We start from the raw sequence: 18,162 nt of genomic DNA on the forward strand, positions 1-18,162 counted from the left end.
CATTGTGGGCTCCAAATGGGTTTTCCGGACCAAGTACTTGTCTAATGGATCTGTTGAACGTCTCAAAGCACGCCTTGTTGCCAAAGGCTATACACAGGTACCTGGTCTTGACTACACTGATACTTTCAGTCCTGTAATCAAGGCCACCACTGTTCGCGTTGTGCTCTCTCTTGCTATGACACAGAAATGGCCCCTTCGTCAACTTGACGTCAAAAATGCGTTTCTCAATGGTACTCTCACTGATCAAGTTTATATGGAGCAGCCTCCAGGGTATATTGATCCTCGCTTCCCTGATCATGTCTGCCAGTTGAAGAAATCTCTCTATGGTCTCAAGCAAGCACCTCGTGCCTGGTTCCAGCGCCTTAGCTCCTTTCTCACTCACCTTGGTTTTTGTTGCAGTCGTGCTGACCCCTCTCTTTTTATCTTTCATAAGCAGTCAGATATTATTTATCTACTTCTTTATGTTGATGACATCATTATTACAGGCAACAATTCCTCCCTTCTTGACAGCTTCACTTGTAAACTCAATTCTGAGTTTGCCACTAAGGACTTGGGCTCCCTCAGTTACTTCCTTGGTCTCGAAGCTTCCTCCACTTCTGATGGTCTCTTCATCAGTCAACTCAAATATGCCCGGGATATTCTTTCTAGAGCTCAGTTACTTGACAGTAAGCCTGTTCACACTCCCATGGTTGTTTCTCAGCATCTGTCTGCTGATGGTCCTCTGTTTTCCGAGCCCACTCTCTACAGATCTCTTGTTGGCGCCCTCCAGTATCTGACCATCACACGTCCTGATATTGCTTATGCTGTCAACTCTGTCAGTCAATATCTGCATGCTCCAACTGAAGATCACTTCCTGGCTGTTAAACGTATCCTCCGCTATGTCAAAGGCACCCTTCATTTTGGCTTAACCTTTCGTCCCTCCTCCTCTCCTGGTGCTCTCGTTGCTTATTCTGATGCTGATTGGGCTGGCTGCCCCGATACTCGTCGTTCGACCTCTGGTTACTCTATTTATCTTGGCGACAACTTGGTTTCCTGGAGTGCTAAGAAACAGCCAACTGTCTCTCGTTCTAGTTGCGAATCTGAGTATCGTGCCCTTGCCTCTACTGCTGCCGAACTCGTTTGGCTCACACATCTTCTTCATGACCTCCAGGTATCCATCCCACAGCAGCCTCTTCTCTTATGTGACAACAAGAGTGCCCTCTTTTTGAGCTCCAATCCGGTTTCACACAAGCGAGCTAAGCATGTTGAGTTGGACTATCATTTTCTCCGTGAACTTGTTGTCGCTGGCAAGCTCCGTACCCAACATGTCCCCTCTCATTTGCAGATTGCTGATATTTTCACCAAGAGCATTCCTCGACCACTCTTTGAGTTCTTCCGATCCAAGCTCCACGTCAGATCCAATCCGACGCTCAGCTTGCGGGGGGGTGTTGAGGATATTGTTGAGGATATCACTCCTCAATCAAAGTCCTTCCATATATGTGAGAGTTGATTGTCGTGATTGTGGGAGTCTTATTTGTACATTGTTTCCTTTTATTGTAAATGTATTCATTCGTATTATCATTGTACACTTTGCAAACAATTATATAAAGCAATGCAATTCACCACCGTAAAGTAAGGTGGATTTCAAACATTCTCAGACGTCACCTTTACCTTTCGGCATGTAAAAATCTTCATGACCTAAAGTTTCATTTTGTTGCTCATGCACTTTTCAATACTAGTACGTACTAACGTCGGGGGAACAAAATCCCTCTTAATTAATTTTACAGGATTTGCTAAATCACATTGTTATGGTACTATCAAACCCATACACGTAGTTTGCTTTCTAAGGGGGAAAAACCATCCACTTAGCTTACAACAGGTGGCGGCAGTTATATGGCCCATTGTTAATTTGACCCGTACGTCATAAGATTTTTGGTCGAGTGAAATTCTTAATTTGGATTTCATAAGATGTGATCATCGAGTGAACGTGTCAGAAACTTATCACAGAGATTGGGGACTTCAAGCCAAACAAACAATATTCTCTCCTTATTTATAGACAACCAACCCTAATTAATGCTGATCATCTTTCGAGTATATTGATTTTTTGGATTGCTCTGATTGTTGCAGGCGACTTCTTCTTCATTACTATTTTAATTTTTTTGATTAATATTATTAATTTTCAATACTAATGTTCTTTTGAGTATCCTAAGATTGGGTTGCGAGCTACTAAGTTTAAGATCAATCTTAGTACTGTCATACATATACTAGGTGAAATCAACGTATAATCATAATAATTTTATAATCAATTAATGAGCTAAATTAGAAATTTATAAAGGGATTCTTTACAAGAACAGAAAGAGACTTGGCTTACTTTGTAATTTTCTTGAGCAATACTATTGAACATTTTGTTAACCAAAACGGAAAGGAAAAAAAAAAAAAACACTAGTTAGCCAAACGTATAAATTAACTCTCAAAATTAGTCCTTTACGCATCATCAATTACAAAAACACAAACAAAATCCATAAATTCCCAAGAATGTCCTTGCCTTAGAAATGTCTTTATGGTTGGATTGCCCATTTCAAACATTAGCAACTTGAGTATATCAGCTTCCATCTTCACCACCTTTATGATAACCATGAAATTTGAATTAATAAAAGATGAAGACTAATATGGGATAGAAGGATGAGTATTAATCAAAATACATTACAAAAATTAATCACCTCTATCGTAGAGAATGTGTTATCTGTAATATCGCAAAATTCATCTACTTTCAAAGGGGTAATCTCTTCATACTTTCTACACACCAAAATAGGAAAACCAAAAAATTGCAACTAAGAGGAAAGCCCATATTAATGAAACAGAGTTTTCGTATCGGAAATTACAAACATTTGGAAGCTTACGAGGCAATGAGCATTGAAGAAACTCCTAGCAGTTGAAGTTTCTGCCTATTGAGAACATTCAAGGATAGGAATATGTCGATGTATGAAATGGAAAGATATAGAGTGTCTGGTAGAAGCTTGTATTCCTCCGCAGCATCAACCAACCAATCCACCAATATTCCTCTCATATTGGTAATAACATCATTCTGAACCTTCTCAAGGTAGTTGGGTAGATCTTAGATTCCATCTAAAACACCACCCCATCGTCAAAATTAGCCCCAAATGCAAAATTGTCAAACCCATAATTCCAACACCAATAATCAAGCTAAACCCAGATCACAAAAGACTTGGATCTAGAACATGGGACAAATCTCCTAAGAAATTTTAATTGAACTAAAAATTGTCACATAACCCACGAAATAAAAACACCATTTTACCTCCATTTGGCAAAGATACTCATAAATATCAGATGCATAAACCCCACACAATTGCAAATCATCCAACTTATCGTTGATGTCCAACTTCTTAACGATTTCCCATTTTTCTTGGCCTTTGCTTTCTTTTTTTTTTTTTTTTTTTTTTTTTTTTTTTTTTTTTATCACCTAACAGACCTTTCAATGGAGTCAAGTTAGGTTTTACCTTGGTTGCTAGCTCCTCCTCAAGATGAAAAATGGAGGGTTGAAACTTATCTATTGAAGGGAAAACTGAAACTCATAAGAGAGGGAAGACATGCGATGGAGGCCTTGCTCACCAAAAGGAGCTTGCGACAGCAAATTGAGGTGGTACTGGGTGGTCGGTGAATATGCCGTCAAGCTGAGCGGCTACACGAGAGAGAGAGAGAGAGAGAGAGAGAGAGAGAGAGAGAGAGAGAGAGAGAGAGAGAGAGAGAGAGAGAGAGAGAGAGAGAGAGAGAGAGAGAGAGAGAGAGAGATGAGAGAGAGATTTCGAGTGACGTTGAAGGAGGGATTTGAACACTCTGAGAGAGATTTTGGGGGCTGGCATAAGCCATTGACGAGGCACATCAGTAACTCTCATGTGGAAGATGAAGCGAGAGCGATGAATACGAAAAATCACTTGGTGTTGGAATTCAAACAATAAAACAACATAAATGGCCACAAACGGTGGCTTAACTGATACTTAACGGGAACAATGAAACTAATGGTAAAACAATATTTTTCGTTAAAATAAAAAAATTCCATTAGATAAGCTCTTTATATATGTAAAGATATATATATATATATATATTTGGATTTGTCTTAGAAATTTTCTTTTTCAATCTATATACTTAGTTTCAAGATTTTGAGCACATGACTATTATGGAAATAAACACTGCAGCAGATCACGGCAAATCAAGCATACCTACACCTTGATTCTAAAAGTCCTCAACGGCTACAAAATTATTTTCCTTCCATGTATACCTCACTAATACATTTCCTTATTTATAATTTCCTGTAAATCTGTTTCTACAGTTGTAAACAAATCCTCACCGATTGTATAGCTACTGATATAAATAAACATAATCTCTCACTGCACAACACACGAGAGTTTCCAGCATTCTTGTTTTATTCTTTCATGGTATACAGAGCCTAACATAACCTCTGTTTTTTTTTCCGATCCATACATATGGCCTTCAACTCGGTTACTCCCATAAACCTCCATAACCTCGTCATAGTTAAGTTCACCAAGGACAGTTACCTCCTCTGGAAAACTCAGCTCGTCCCCTACCTACGTGGTCAACATCTATTTGGTTTTGTTGATGGAACCATCACCAGTCCTAGCCCCACCATTCCCAACCCTGAGGCAGCAACCTCCCAAGCCGCTCCCACTGAAATACCAAATCCCAAATACATTACCTGGTATGATCAAGATCAGGTTGTTCTAAGTGCCTTGGTTTCCTCCTTATCCGAGAATATCCTGGCACAAATGGTTGGCCTCACAACTTCAAGAGAAGTCTGGGTTGCCCTCAAGAGAATGTTCGCCTCTCACTCTTCCGCTTGCGCCATACAAACTCGACAATTTTTGGCCTCCACCAAGAAAGGTAACTTGTCAATCTCCGATTACTTTCAAAAAATGAAATCTTTTTCGGACAACTTGGCTGCCATCAGATAGCCTCTTCAAAACCGTGAGTTTACAGCTTACCTTCTTGGTGGTCTCGATAATTCGTATGATGCTATTGTCACGTCCATTTCTACTCAAATTGACAAAATGACTTCTGAAGATATGTTTAACCATCTTCTTGCGTTTGAGCTACGCCTTGAGCAGCAACAAGCTGTCATTGACACCACTGTAGGCTCGGTGAACGTGGCCACACGGACTGATTCCAGGTCACGTGGTGGACAACATCCACCACAACAACGTTCTTCTCACAACCAGTACCATGGTTCCAACTCCAACAACAGAGGCAGGGGACGTGGCAACAGAGGAAGAGGTGCTCCAAATAGAAACTACTCCTCCAACCCGAGACCCCAATGCCAAGTCTGTGGAAAAAATGGTCACACAGCCATCCAATGTTATTATAGGTTCGATCATGCCTATCAAGGCACTCCTCCTAATATGGCGGCTTATGTAGCATCTCCCTTACCGCAAAATGATACCAACTGGTATCCAGATACTGGTTCAACAAACCATCTTACCAACGACTTCAGCAACTTATCAATGCAATCCGAACCTTATCTTGGCAATGACCAGATTCATGTCGGCGACGGGGCAGGTTTACCTATAAAACACATTGGTTCCACTACTCTTTCAACCTCAACAAATTCTTTTATTTTAAATAAGTTGCTGCATGTACCTCAGATTAAGAAGAATTTAATTTCTGTGAGCCAGTTTACTAGTGACAATAATGTTTATCTTGAATTTCACTCTTCTTCTTTTTTGGTGAAGGACAAGGCAACGGGGAAAGTTCTTCTGCGCGGCAAACATAAAGATGGCCTCTACATTTTTCCGACCTCCATGCCACCAACAAATCATCCTCAAACATACCTCTCTCAACGGGCGCCTCTTGATGTCTGGCATTGTCGGATGGGCCATCCTTCCTATCAAACTGTTCACCACCTTATTTCCAAATTCTCTTTACCTACTTCATCTAATAAAATTCCAGTTGTTTGTATGGCTTGTCAACAAGGAAAAAGCCATCGCCTTCCCTTTTCTAGTTCTCAATCCATTTCTCGTCACCCTTTTGAATTAATTTTTTCAGATGTTTGAGGTCCATCTCCTATCATGTCAACCAATGGAAATAAATATTATGTTTCGTTTGTTGATTATTTTAGCAAATTTACATGGTTATTTCCAATTCCACATAAATCTAATGTCATGCAAATTTTTTGCTCTTTTCAAAAACTTGTTGAGCGTCAATTTAATTGTAAGATAAAATCAGTGCAAACTGATTGGGGTGGGGAATATTGCTCCCTTCACACCTATTTTGCAAATATTGGCATTCAACACCGAATTACTTGCCCTCATAACGTCCCAACAAAATGGGTCCGTTGAACGGAAACATCGTCACGTCGTTGAAACGGGTCTCTCACTCTTATCCCATAGCCATGTTCCTCACACCTATTGGGATGATGCTTTTCTCACGGCCACTTATCTCATTAATCACCTTCTCACCACTCCTCTTGGTATTTCACCGTTTGAAAAACTTTACAAACATGCTCCTAATTTTTTCATCTTTAAAAATTTTTGGGTGTGCTTGTTTCCCATTTCTTCGCCCGTTCAATCGCCACAAACTTGATTTTAGATCAAAACGTTGTGTCTTTATTGGCTATAGCAACTCTCACCACGGATTTAAGTGCCTCGATACGTCAAATGGCAAGGTGTTTATTTCTCGGCATGTGATATTCGACGAAGGGTCCTTCCCCTTTGCAAGCCTAGACGTACACCCCACTCAACCTCAATCAAGCCCACTTACAACTCTCCCGTTTCCTCTATTAATAAATGACACTCCTCCTTCAAACAACCCGTCCCAAGCCCCCAACTCATTCAATCCAACGACACCGTTTCCTAATACTCACTCCGTGTCGTCTCCTTCTTCAAACACTTCACCACCCGAAATACCTTCTTCTTCTCCCCCCAAAGTCTCTGCACCTACCACCCAACCACATGAACAACCAACTGCTGCCGAAGAATTCCCTCAGCACTGTCCTCATCAAATGGTGACACGTTCTCGGAATAATATTGTCAAACCAAAGCAGCATACCGATGGAACTGTTCGGTATCCTCTGCCACAAACTTTTCTTGTTACAGGTATGGTTCCAGAATCACCAACTTGCTATACAAAAGCTTACAAGCATAGTGAATGGTGTGCAGCCATGGATGAAGAGTTCACTGCGCTAATGAGGAATGGAATGTGGTCCTTAGTACCTCCAAAACCTGGTCTCAACGTTGTTGGCTCCATGTGGATTTTCAAATCCAAGCGCAAGTCCGATGGCTCTCTTGAATGGAGGAAGGCGAGACTCGTTGCCAAAGGGTATCACCAGCAACAAGGAATTGATTTCGAGGACACGTTCAACCCCGTACTAAAGCCCACCACCATTCGGATCATACTCAGCTATGCTGTCTCAAATCAGTGGCCGATTTATCGAATTGATATCAAGAACGCCTTCCTTCACGGCAACTTGACTAAAGAGGTTTACATGCAGCAGCCCCTTGGCTATATTCATCCCAGCTTCCCAAATTACATTTGTCGACTACACAAGGCCTTATACGGACTAAAACAGGCCCCACGAGCCTGGTATCATCGACTTCAAGAGCATCTCCTCTTTCTCGGCTTTGTGAACTCTTCCTCCGATACGTCTCTTTTCATTTGCAGACAGGGTTCTACTTCTTTATTTCTCCTAGTATATGTCGATGATATTCTGATCACTCGGTAGAGTCCATTAGCCATTTCACAGCTGATCACCAATCTGAGTCACAAATTTGCCGTAAAGGACCTCGGCCACCTAAAATATTTTCTGGGCATGGAAGCACATCAACTACTTGAAGGACTACTCCTCTCACAAAGTCAGTACATCTACAATATTTTCAAACGAACAAAAATGCTGGATGCCAAACCCGTTTCTTCTCCAATGTCCTCTTCTCAGCGATTGTCACTTTTTTCGGGTGCCACTTATTCAGATCCTTCTAATTACCGAAGTGTAGTAGGGGCGCTACAATATCTTTCACTAACTCGACCAGATATCGCATTCGCAATTAATAAAGCCTACCAATTCATGCACAAGCCCACTGAAGAACACTAGACAACAGTCAAAAGGATCCTTCGGTATCTAAAGTTTTCAATCAGTTTTGGACTCCTAATTCGACCAAGTAAATCGTCACAGCTTTCTCTCTATTCCGATGCCAACTAGGCGGGATGCCCGGATGATCGAAAGCCCATCTTGGGTTTCTGCATCTATTTTGGTGACAACTTAGTCTCATGGAGCTCTAAGAAAAAGCCAACCGTGGCACGCTCAAGCACTGAAGCCGAGTACCGTGCGGTTGCACATACCACCGCTGAGTCACTTTGGGTACAATCATTGATGCGTGAAATTGGTATTGTTTTAGCCCAATGTCCGATCCTCTGGTGTGACAACATTGGTGCCACTTATCTCACGGCAAATCCCGTATTTCATGCGCGAACTAAACACGTCGAGATAGACTACCATTTTGTCCAGGAAAAAGTTCAGCAAAAAACTCTGGATGTTCGCTTCATCTCAAGCAAAGACCAGCTCACTGATGGCCTCACCAAACCAATCGTCTCAGCACGATTTGCCTTCTTAAGAGACAAGCTCAACGTGCATTCATCCCCGCTGAACTTGAAGGAGCATATTATGGAAATAAACATTGTAGCAGATCACGTTAAATCAAGCGTACCTGCACCTTGATTCTAGGAGTCCTCAACGGCTACAAAATTATTTTCCTTCCATATATACCTCACTAATACATTTCCTTATTTATAGTTTCTTGTAAATCTGTTTCTACAGCTGTACACAAATCCTTATTGATTGTATAGCTACTGATATAAATAAACATAATCTCTCACTGCACAACACACGAGAATTTCCAGCATTCTTGTTCTATTCTTTCATGCATGATCACCCATATTGGCGGATTAGATTGCAGCTTCTCTCTCTCTTCTTAGAAGTGCTTGGCTGCCCCGACCATGCCACTTGAAAGTGGTAACGTAGCATGCATGGTACTGAAAATATTTTTAATTATCATAAAAAAGAGTTAAATTTTAATTTTCAACCGCATATTTTAGTCAATTACCTGATGAGAAAGTATAAATCCTACGTAGGAAGTGGTAAGCTAATGTCTCACATTTTTCAGATCTCTCTCTTGAAAGAAAAAAGCTACAAACCCTTTCAAATGATTTTTACAATTTAATAAGAGTAAGTTTGGATGATAAGATGAGAATTTTTTATTTTAGATGAGAGTTAGAAATTAATTAAAATATTATTTATTAATATTATTATTATTTTAAAATTTAAAAAATTAAATAAAAATTTAAAAGAATTAAATTATTTATTATATTTTATGTAAAATTTTAAAAAAATAATAATGATGGACTAAAATGAGATATAAAATTTTAGCTGTCAAACCTATAAAAAAGAAAGAGAAATCATGTAGAGCATTGCATTATGGTACCGCGTACCACCGTTCTGACTTGGATAACGAAGATATCATATCAAGATACGTACGTAAAGTTTCATGAATAAGATCAAAAGTTGGCAGTTTTCTATATATAATTCTAGCATGCATTATTCGACCATGAGAATGCCAAGCCAAGTGTCACACTACCTAATCACTAATTCTCTACTTTTTGTTTTGCTTAATAAGCAATATTATTTTTAATTGAATGGAAGGGACATCACCTTGATCTATAGTTCAATATATGTAGTACAACATGACTATTTATCTCAATATCGCCAATTTCTTTTTGGCAACTTCTTGTATTCGTCCAAAACCAAAACCAGATCAGGAGCTAGGGGAGGATATACAAAAAGCAGTAGTGCAAAGCAAACCCACAAAACGTTTTCCCAAGCCGTACCCACTACCCATAATAGCACTTAAAAGACAATGAAATGTCGACACTCATGTCTGTGAAAAGAATAGATTATGATGGTAAGATGATTTGATTGGTCATGCATGTGATGATGCCTTTTCTACATCCCATCTGGGTCCACTCATACATGGAAGGTACCCCGCACCGATCCCATCTTTAAGCAAAGCAACTGATCAGGCCCATGCACCCTTTGGACGTACTTGATAATTACAACAAAGACTTTGCAGATTTGATTTGCCTCATGTGAACCCACCAATCCTAAAAGAATCCTACTAAAACACAGGCAGAGCCAGAAGTTTATATACTCTCTATCTTAATGTTACCAAAGGGTGTTGAGGGGACCCACTTGTTAAATCTTTCTCGAGTGGTGTTTAATTTGCGAATATCGCACTAGTTTTTGTACCTTCACATCTCTCCAGAACTTCTCGATTTCTCAATGCCACTCACTACGTTAAATTTAGTTTCAAATGGGCCCAATTATTAACTTGTAACCAAAGAAATCAAACATTGGCCCCTGTTGCAAAGATAGCCTACCTAAATCCAATTTTTGGGTCACAAGGGAGCTCTTGGTGGAAATGTGTTTCCGGGTCACTGCATTTAATAATTTATGCAAGAAATGGGCCGGCTTCTCAATTAGCAGGTCTTTGAATGGTTCTGGACTTTGGTGATGATGATTGATGCAAGAAATGGGCCACACTGCATTTACACTGATGAATTATCACAGTTTTTTTTTTTTTTTTTTTTTTTTTTTTTTTAAATTACAGTACCGGCCCTACGCACCAATGTTTTGAACACCGCATAATAATAACCAGCACAAGGGAGGTAGTTGTTTTCTACCGATTCAAATACGGGCTATTTTGGCGTGTTTTGGTTAATACTGACATGGTTGTAATATTTTTGTAATTAATGTAAAAGTCCTAAATTTTTTGTATTTTTTACTCAAATTCTCACATTTGAAAAGGATTTTCTTAACTTTTTTAATCCTCTTTTCTTTAGGATTGAAAATCAAATTCCTACTTTCCTTTTAAATATGAAGATAAGTGATTATTTTTTTGGACAGTTGGATTGAAAACTTAAAAGTATTATTGAGTTTTATAAATATGTGTTTTAACTTTTTAAAACTTATATTGATGTTATTTTAAAATATAATTTATACATATATAATTAATTTCTCTATATATAGACTATGAAACGATACACCGATATTGATATCAAAATATTTTATTACAGTGTTTTAACCGAAACGTCACCATGATGGGTTCCTATACTGACTTTGCATAAAAAGAAAATGAAACGGGATTGAGTCTGGAAAATATGCATGTTTATTTTTGAAAAAAAATGTAAAAACAATCTCAATTATTTTATCAGCATTACTCATGAACTCTGATGAAAGAGAAGGCATTTTTGTCAAGACTGTTGCAAACATGAGGTTATTTTTGACATTTTTGTTTTCTGAATTATGAAAAAAGAGCGAATATAAAATTTTGTGCATGATTATATGAATATGCCCTAGATCCATTTTGATTCTAAAGATGATATGATTTTATTCAGTGCTCTGTTTTGATTGGATGTGACTTCTGAAAAACGTTTGGAGTGACTTTCTAATTCTAAGTTTGATTTTGTTTCCGCTCTGTTCAGTTACGGCCTTACCACGGGTGATAATAATAGCATACGACCCAACAATAGGTGATAATAGTGGATACGGCCCAACCATGGATAATAATAGTGGATACAGCCCAACTATAGGTTATATAATAGTGGATACGGCCTTACCACAGGTTATAATAGTGGTCTCTGTTTGAGTGCACACCTTGGTTATCCAGGTTCTACTTGGTTATCTGCAGATACATAACCCTACCACGGGGTTATACAGGGCCTCTGTTCTAATATGATGTTATGATAGGATGATAATGATGATCATTTATGCTATGCCAAAGGATATTTTTGAATCTTCGCTCTAATTTTTGTTAACATGTTTCTGCTTCAACACTCTAAAAATGAAAAGGAAAATGTTCTGTTCTATATTTTGATTTCTATAAATGCTCATGTTTACATACTAGTATATGTCCTTTACTTACTGAGTCCCATATCTCCATAACATTTTTTAGATGATTTTAGAATAGTTTAGCTAAGGATCAGGATTGTGGAGCATAGGTCAAAAGATTATTTAAGTATAGTGGATTACTCATAGAAGACTTAAGAGGATTTGAGAGTTTTATTAAGAGATTTTGTTGTATTCTGATGACTTTAAATTTTAGAGTTTATAAATATCTTGATGAAAGATGAGTTTTAAGTTATAGGAAGTAACTCTCCAACCCCTGTGAGATCGGGGTATTATAGTTTCTGTTGAAGTACAATATTCTAAAGCACAAGGGGAGCACCTGCAATTTTCGATAACACCACGTACAGGCAGTGGTTTGCTTGGAGTCGCATACCAACAGATTAAAGAATGGAATCGACGATTCTTTTTACTATCTAGCAAGGGGTTGGATCGTCGGACAGACCATATGGAGGGAGTATTCAGTGTGGTCTATATGGGGGATCGTGCCCACGAACAAATAAGTAAAGGCTAACTTGCAGAGGTGGCTAGGCTAGAGATTTTTTAGAGTTTGGGCCAAGGCGCACCCGAGCAATGTTTACTCTGATGCCTTGCTTACTGAAGCCAACATAAGACAATATTTGGCACCTTTGTGCAGACTTGCTATGAGGATCGATCTGTCCCCATAAAAGCCACAATGCGTCAAGATCGCAAGCGGTCCCCCGAGCCCACCACTAGAGGAGAAGGGGAAGAAACCTTGAGGCGAGGGGCTAGCGGGAAGTAGCTTTGACTCCAACTTATTGCCTCCCGTCGGATAGCCCCTCCTTCCCATCTTAGTTTTCCCTCCAAAACCTTCCATGCCCAAACTGAAGGTTACAGTTTCCATCCTACCGACTTTCACTCCTAAGGTCACGTCATTTCCTACCCTGTTGAGTCCCCTATACAATACTCTTATGAGCACAAGGCCACCTAGGTGGGAGCTTCCCCAAAGTTTGGGCCCTAGGATGCAATGACCAAAGAGGAAGACCGAAGGGAGGCTGAGGTTAAGGACGAGACCAAGTCGACTAAGGGCCGACAAGAGTTGACCATCTCACCCAGACTTAAGGCCAAAATAGTTTGATAGGTGCTAATGAAGTCCTGCCTGCCTCGCTAGAGATTGTGGCCAGGAGAGTATCAAGGGAGACTAGGGAGGATCTGCCTATTGCACCCGAGTTAGAGGCTGAAGAGTAGTTGGTGGAGATAATTGAGGTCTCGCCCACCCCGCCTTAGGTCTTAACCAATGTGTTAAGCTCAGGACATAATAAACCTTCTCCCAGCGAAGGTACAAGGTGGGCACCTGAGCAAGTCCCGTCCAACAACTTGCAGGAAGGCTTGCTTAAGCATAGTTGGAGTCCGCAGAAGCTATGGACCAGTCCAACAAGTCCAGGTCAGAACTTGGGGATGAATCCTGCCCCCATCTTAAAGAGCAAGTGGGCACTACCTCGGGTTTCCTCACACTTCCTAGTCAATCTGGTTTGGGGAGGACACGTGAGGACTCTATCCGAGAGATGGCTAGGTCACTTAGGGACCTTTTTCTCAAGGTATGTGCCATCTGCTGACGTAATTCCTCAATTCCAAGTATAACAGAGAAGGCTAGAGTCGGTGGGTCCCTTCTATCCCCCTAGTGTATGGTTTCTACATTATGCATCCTTCTTTCTCTGATGTAATCTCGGGGCCCAGACCCCTTTACAGGGCTTTGGGATCTTGGAATACTAGGACTCAGGCTGGGCCGAGACCTAGCGTTAAGCTCACGCCCAACCAGAATGGGCCTTGTCAGGAAATACCCCTCCCAGTATGTATTATGAAAATAAAGATGATGGCCAAGAAGAAGAAGAAGAAGAAGAAGAAGAAGAAAGAACCAAAACATGCTTAAGAAAAATAAACAGTTATAAACATATAATTTATGAGAATAACTTCACACAAGTCAATCCGTTTTTCTCCAAATAATAGAGTCAAATCAAAACAGGCCACGTAGGCCATACACTGCATCTATTGTGGTGTACATTTCAAAGGAAAAAAAAACTTCCCCCATTGGTCTGCGTCTACGCCCTTTGTTTCTCATTTTCTTCATCCCTTTCCTTCAAATGCAAATACCCAGCTGCAAATACCCATATGTACAGAAGAATCATGCCTTGGTTGAAAGTTGGATACTGGGATAGGTTGGAATTAGGAGTAATTTCTTTTCGATTTTAATGGTTGCGATTGATATCTCGTGTTGCCATTATTTTTTTGAATTTTGGCCACTGTAATTAGAAAATTCCTTCCCTCAACCCACTTCGCCACAACCTTGGATTTGGACCAAAAAATTCATTCAACCCACTTTGGCACTATTGAAGAAGCTCCAAACCAGAGTTGAAAAAATAATTAAAAAAAGGTGAAAATGTATAGGTTAACTGAAATCCTGAAGGGACAGTTTGAAGATATGAAAATGGTGGAACTTTTGTATAAATGAACAACAAAGCAAAGGGAGATGGAGATGTCACGAAAATTGCAATTTTTTCTTTGGGCATCTTCTTTCTCACTCTATTTGTAGTCTTTCTTCATCTGTGATCTCCCTCTCTCTCTAAACTTCTCTTTCAATCTCTTACTTTTACTTCTATCTTTCATTAGCTTTTTTTATCTTTTTGCTTACATTAGCTTTTGTGCAAAGGAGATAGATGGGTTTTTAGAGAGAGAGGGGGCCGGGGAAGCAGGAGACTCAAGAGAAGAAATGTTTTAGAAAGAGAGGTGGGTGGAATGCAGAGAATGGAGAAGATGACTGATGAAAGAGAGAGATGAACAATGAGAGCCAACACAAAAGAAACATTAATATCATTTCAGGTGAGGTGAACAATGCGAACCTTTATATATATATTATATATTATATATATATACACACAGACACTGATCACCTAATTAAACCAGCATCTTTGTATGTGTGTTTACACTTTAACCTATTCCTATAGCTAGCTAGCTAACACGCCATTAATAAAGGATAATGATACACAACCAATCTATTTATAACTTATAAATAATTTAAAATATAATAATATTTTTATATTATATTTTAACACGTCAAATCATCAATAAATTCAAAATAAAATTTAAAACAATATTATTTTTATACATAGTTATATACAAATAGTAAATAAAAAATAAATTTATCATTTTCCTTGTGCTAAAATAACTAGCTAGGCTCCTTGTTGCTGTCTACTAGCGTGACGTTTACGACAATCTTTTCTCCAACACGTGGTGGATGCTTCGACCTTTGTATTTTAGCTTTCCATGCCTCGACTTTCTCCCTAGTCATTGTAGTTGGACGTTCGCCATTCCGCCGCCCACCTTTTTTTCCACACGTTCGGCCCTTTTCCACTTGCATACAACAAATTAAACCCCCTTCCTTTCTGATCCTTACAAAGACAGTCAACCTAATTTTATCACTCCAACCAGAACAAACTTATTTTCTAGCAGGCTGATCTTCAGCATCACCATATATTTTCTACTTCCTAGGTAACCATGGAAGGTCCTCCAACTTATTTTCATGGTAATAGCACAGACAGGATCAAAGTTGGAACAAATAATCAACCTTTGGAAACTACGAATAAAAACATTTTTGAGGGTGGTAGTAGGTCTTCTGGCTACGAGAGCAAGGTGAAGTCAGGCAAGAAAAGAGACAAGGAGGGTAGAATGCACCGGTATGCGTTCCAAACTAGGAGCCAGGTTGATATACTTGATGATGGGTACCGTTGGAGGAAATATGGGCAAAAGGCAGTAAAGAACAGTAAATTCCCGAGGTCTGTATATATCGTTTTGTGATCATCTTTTGGTTCACTACTTCACTTTGGCTTATATTATATATTTTTGTTCATGTATGGAGTAGACATGCATGTTGGAAATCTTAGTACGTAGTAGTCCCACCATTCTCTGTAATGAAGATACTGCATATACCCACTTCATGGTAAAATTAACATCATCAAGTAAAGAAAGATCATCATGAGCAGAATTGCTCGTTTTCCGATTGGAAGTTGGTCTGCAACTCGAGCATGGTGCCTGTATTCACAATTGTACACTAATCTATGCACTAATGTGATGTGATTGGTCAAAAAGTAGATTTTTATTAAAAACAGTGTTAATTTAAATTTTAAGTATAAATGAATCAGTATTAGTACACAGATTAGTACGCGATTGTGCTTGTATATAGCAAAACTCATTATATATTCATCATCATGAGTCAAGTCCGAATCTTTCTATGCACTCATGCATGGTTGTTTCTTTTGGTCCATCCATTGTTGATCTGTTTAATTTAATTGGTTTCACATAGCCCAACTGTGCAAGGGGTTTGGTGTGTAGCTTGGGTTCGAAAATGGTGGTTCAAACTTGGATCATGTCTAAGTTGGTTAATCTTTAACTGAATTCTTAATATATATAATTTCAACTAGTTTCCCAGCTCGTCCAGTCATATATATGGGAACCGTGATCTCTCATTAGATCTTATTTTTATAGTTTTAATTTCCTAGCGTTTATGAAGTACTAGGATGTCATTAATTAATTCCCCAAGAAAGAAATCGTGATTAGACCTCTTCTGACATCATTCATGATGTGCTGAAACCGTTAGTTAATTTTCTATGTGCTTAAAATTGTTGGCCTATAATTTATCGTTCCAATAATATTCCTTAATTATCTCTCGGACTATTGCGGTTCATTCTTGAATTGAATTCATTCCCAACTATAACGCTTTAAAACCACGAGTATTGAAGACCTGATGAATAGTTCAGATCGGGTATTTTTAGATTCTACCCAATCCGGAATACAGTTTGGGGTAGGCCGTCTGACATGGGAATGCTTCCTGTAATTGCGTAATGAGACGACTCATGCATTTGATGGTTGTGTTCTACGTACATAGTCAACACGTACGTCTTGTAGTCTTTGTTCTGCATAAAGTTAAAGCTGCTATGCATATTACTAATGAAGAACAAAATGGCTCCAGACACCTAAGTACCAGTACTCAATTTCGAAATATAAATACCACGATACAGAAAATAAGTAGTAATTGTTTCAATCTGTTGCAGAAGTTACTATAGGTGTACGCATAAAGGGTGCAATGTTAAAAAGCAAATTCAACGCCTTTCAAAAGATGAAGAGATTGTGGTAACGACCTATGAAGGAATTCACATGCATCCATTGGAGAATAATGCGGCTGATAGCTTCGAGCAGATCTTTAGACAGATACAGACATATGCTCCCCCATGAAGTATATACTGTCATTTCATAAGCCATTGCAGCGTGTACTGATGTGATCAATTATATGCACAGAAGGACATATGAGATGAAAGAATGCAGGAAAACCATCTTATAATTTGTACACGACTTATCCTCTATAGGAAACTGAAAGCAAAGTTCATCTCTTTTGCACCCATAATATGGAAAAAGATTAGTACCTAGCGACAATTGTTCTTGTTAAATCACGGTCGCTTAGAACACTCCCAATGCATTGTTCACGATTGACACAAACATTTTTCCAAAGTTTAAAAACAAACTTTTTGCAACCATAATTCTATCGCCGAAAATAAAAATAGCCGCAAATAATATATATATATATTTGTAGTGATGGTTTTTGTATCTTGTTTAGAAGAGAAATACTTTAACTACAAAAGAACTTCATAAAAATAAACTTCACAAATTAACGTGACTTTATGTAGTACGTCAGATTGTAAAGTTATTTTTATTGTAAAGTAAATCTATCGTATCATATAAATTCATTCAGTTTGTGAGTTTATTTTTATGAAATCTATTTGTGGTTGTAACACTTCTCATCTATAAAATATATCACCAAAACTCAATTTTTCTATTTTATCAAATGAATTTCCTCTAACTACAAATAAATTTACAATATCTTTATATCTTTTTATATTTGTAATATCTCCCCATATACAATGTGATGTAATTTTTAAGGGTGTTACCCGGCCTATACAAACAAGTAGCCACCCATCTTGCACCCTCTCTCCACCTTGGCAGGGACAGTTAGGTTTGGATGTTAAGAAATGTTGAGGTATGTTGTGAATAGTAGTGAAAAAGTAGGTGAAAAGTAATAATAGAATATTAAATAGTAGTCAAAAGTAATGAATAGTGGTAAAAAAGTATGTAAAAAGTAATAATAAAGTAATAAATAGTTGTAAAATATGTAGAAGTGTTGAGATACTCTTAAC

At 38.6% G+C, this 18,162-nt stretch overlaps 2 protein-coding genes across 3 annotated transcripts; one reads left to right on the top strand and one right to left on the bottom strand.

Moving 5' to 3' along the window:
- Positions 1-2,336: 2,336 nt before the first annotated feature.
- Positions 2,337-3,867, bottom strand: LOC122281283 (G2/mitotic-specific cyclin C13-1-like). Its single transcript, XM_043092648.1, has 5 exons — positions 3,832-3,867; positions 3,286-3,379; positions 2,880-3,093; positions 2,700-2,775; positions 2,337-2,601 (listed from the first exon to the last, which is right to left on the bottom strand). The coding sequence occupies exons 1-5, from the start codon at positions 3,865-3,867 to the stop codon at positions 2,464-2,466; spliced, it is 558 nt and encodes a 185-aa protein (XP_042948582.1). The 3' UTR covers positions 2,337-2,463.
- Positions 3,868-15,304: 11,437 nt separating this feature from the next.
- On the top strand, positions 15,305-17,368 carry LOC122281864 (probable WRKY transcription factor 43). 2 transcript variants are annotated; one of them, XM_043093681.1, is made up of 2 exons: positions 15,305-15,750; positions 17,029-17,368. In XM_043093681.1, the coding sequence occupies exons 1-2, from the start codon at positions 15,473-15,475 to the stop codon at positions 17,204-17,206; spliced, it is 456 nt and encodes a 151-aa protein (XP_042949615.1). In that variant the 5' UTR covers positions 15,305-15,472; the 3' UTR covers positions 17,207-17,368. The 2 variants fall into 2 exon arrangements, with proteins under 2 accessions (XP_042949615.1, XP_042949614.1); XM_043093680.1 differs by having other exon boundaries at positions 15,318-15,750; positions 17,026-17,368.
- The last annotated feature ends 794 nt before the right edge of the window (positions 17,369-18,162 follow it).

This window comes from Carya illinoinensis, chromosome 11, assembly GCF_018687715.1.
Source record: "Carya illinoinensis cultivar Pawnee chromosome 11, C.illinoinensisPawnee_v1, whole genome shotgun sequence".
NCBI lineage: Eukaryota > Viridiplantae > Streptophyta > Magnoliopsida > Fagales > Juglandaceae > Carya > Carya illinoinensis.

Excerpts from the sequence above, each read along its gene's own strand:
- LOC122281283 (XM_043092648.1), bottom strand. The coding sequence starts at position 3,867 with ATGGCTTATGCCAGCCCCCAAAATCTCTCTCAGAGT. Across the intron at positions 3,094-3,285 it reads CCAAATGGAGGTAAAATGGT|ATCTACCCAACTACCTTGAG; the intron begins GTTTTTATTTCG and ends ATGGAATCTAAG. Across the intron at positions 2,776-2,879 it reads TCTTCAATGCTCATTGCCTC|AAAGTATGAAGAGATTACCC; the intron begins GTAAGCTTCCAA and ends TTTGGTGTGTAG.
- LOC122281864 (XM_043093680.1), top strand. The coding sequence starts at position 15,473 with ATGGAAGGTCCTCCAACTTATTTTCATGGTAATAGCACAGACAGGATC. Across the intron at positions 15,751-17,025 it reads AAGAACAGTAAATTCCCGAG|AAGTTACTATAGGTGTACGC; the intron begins GTCTGTATATAT and ends AATCTGTTGCAG.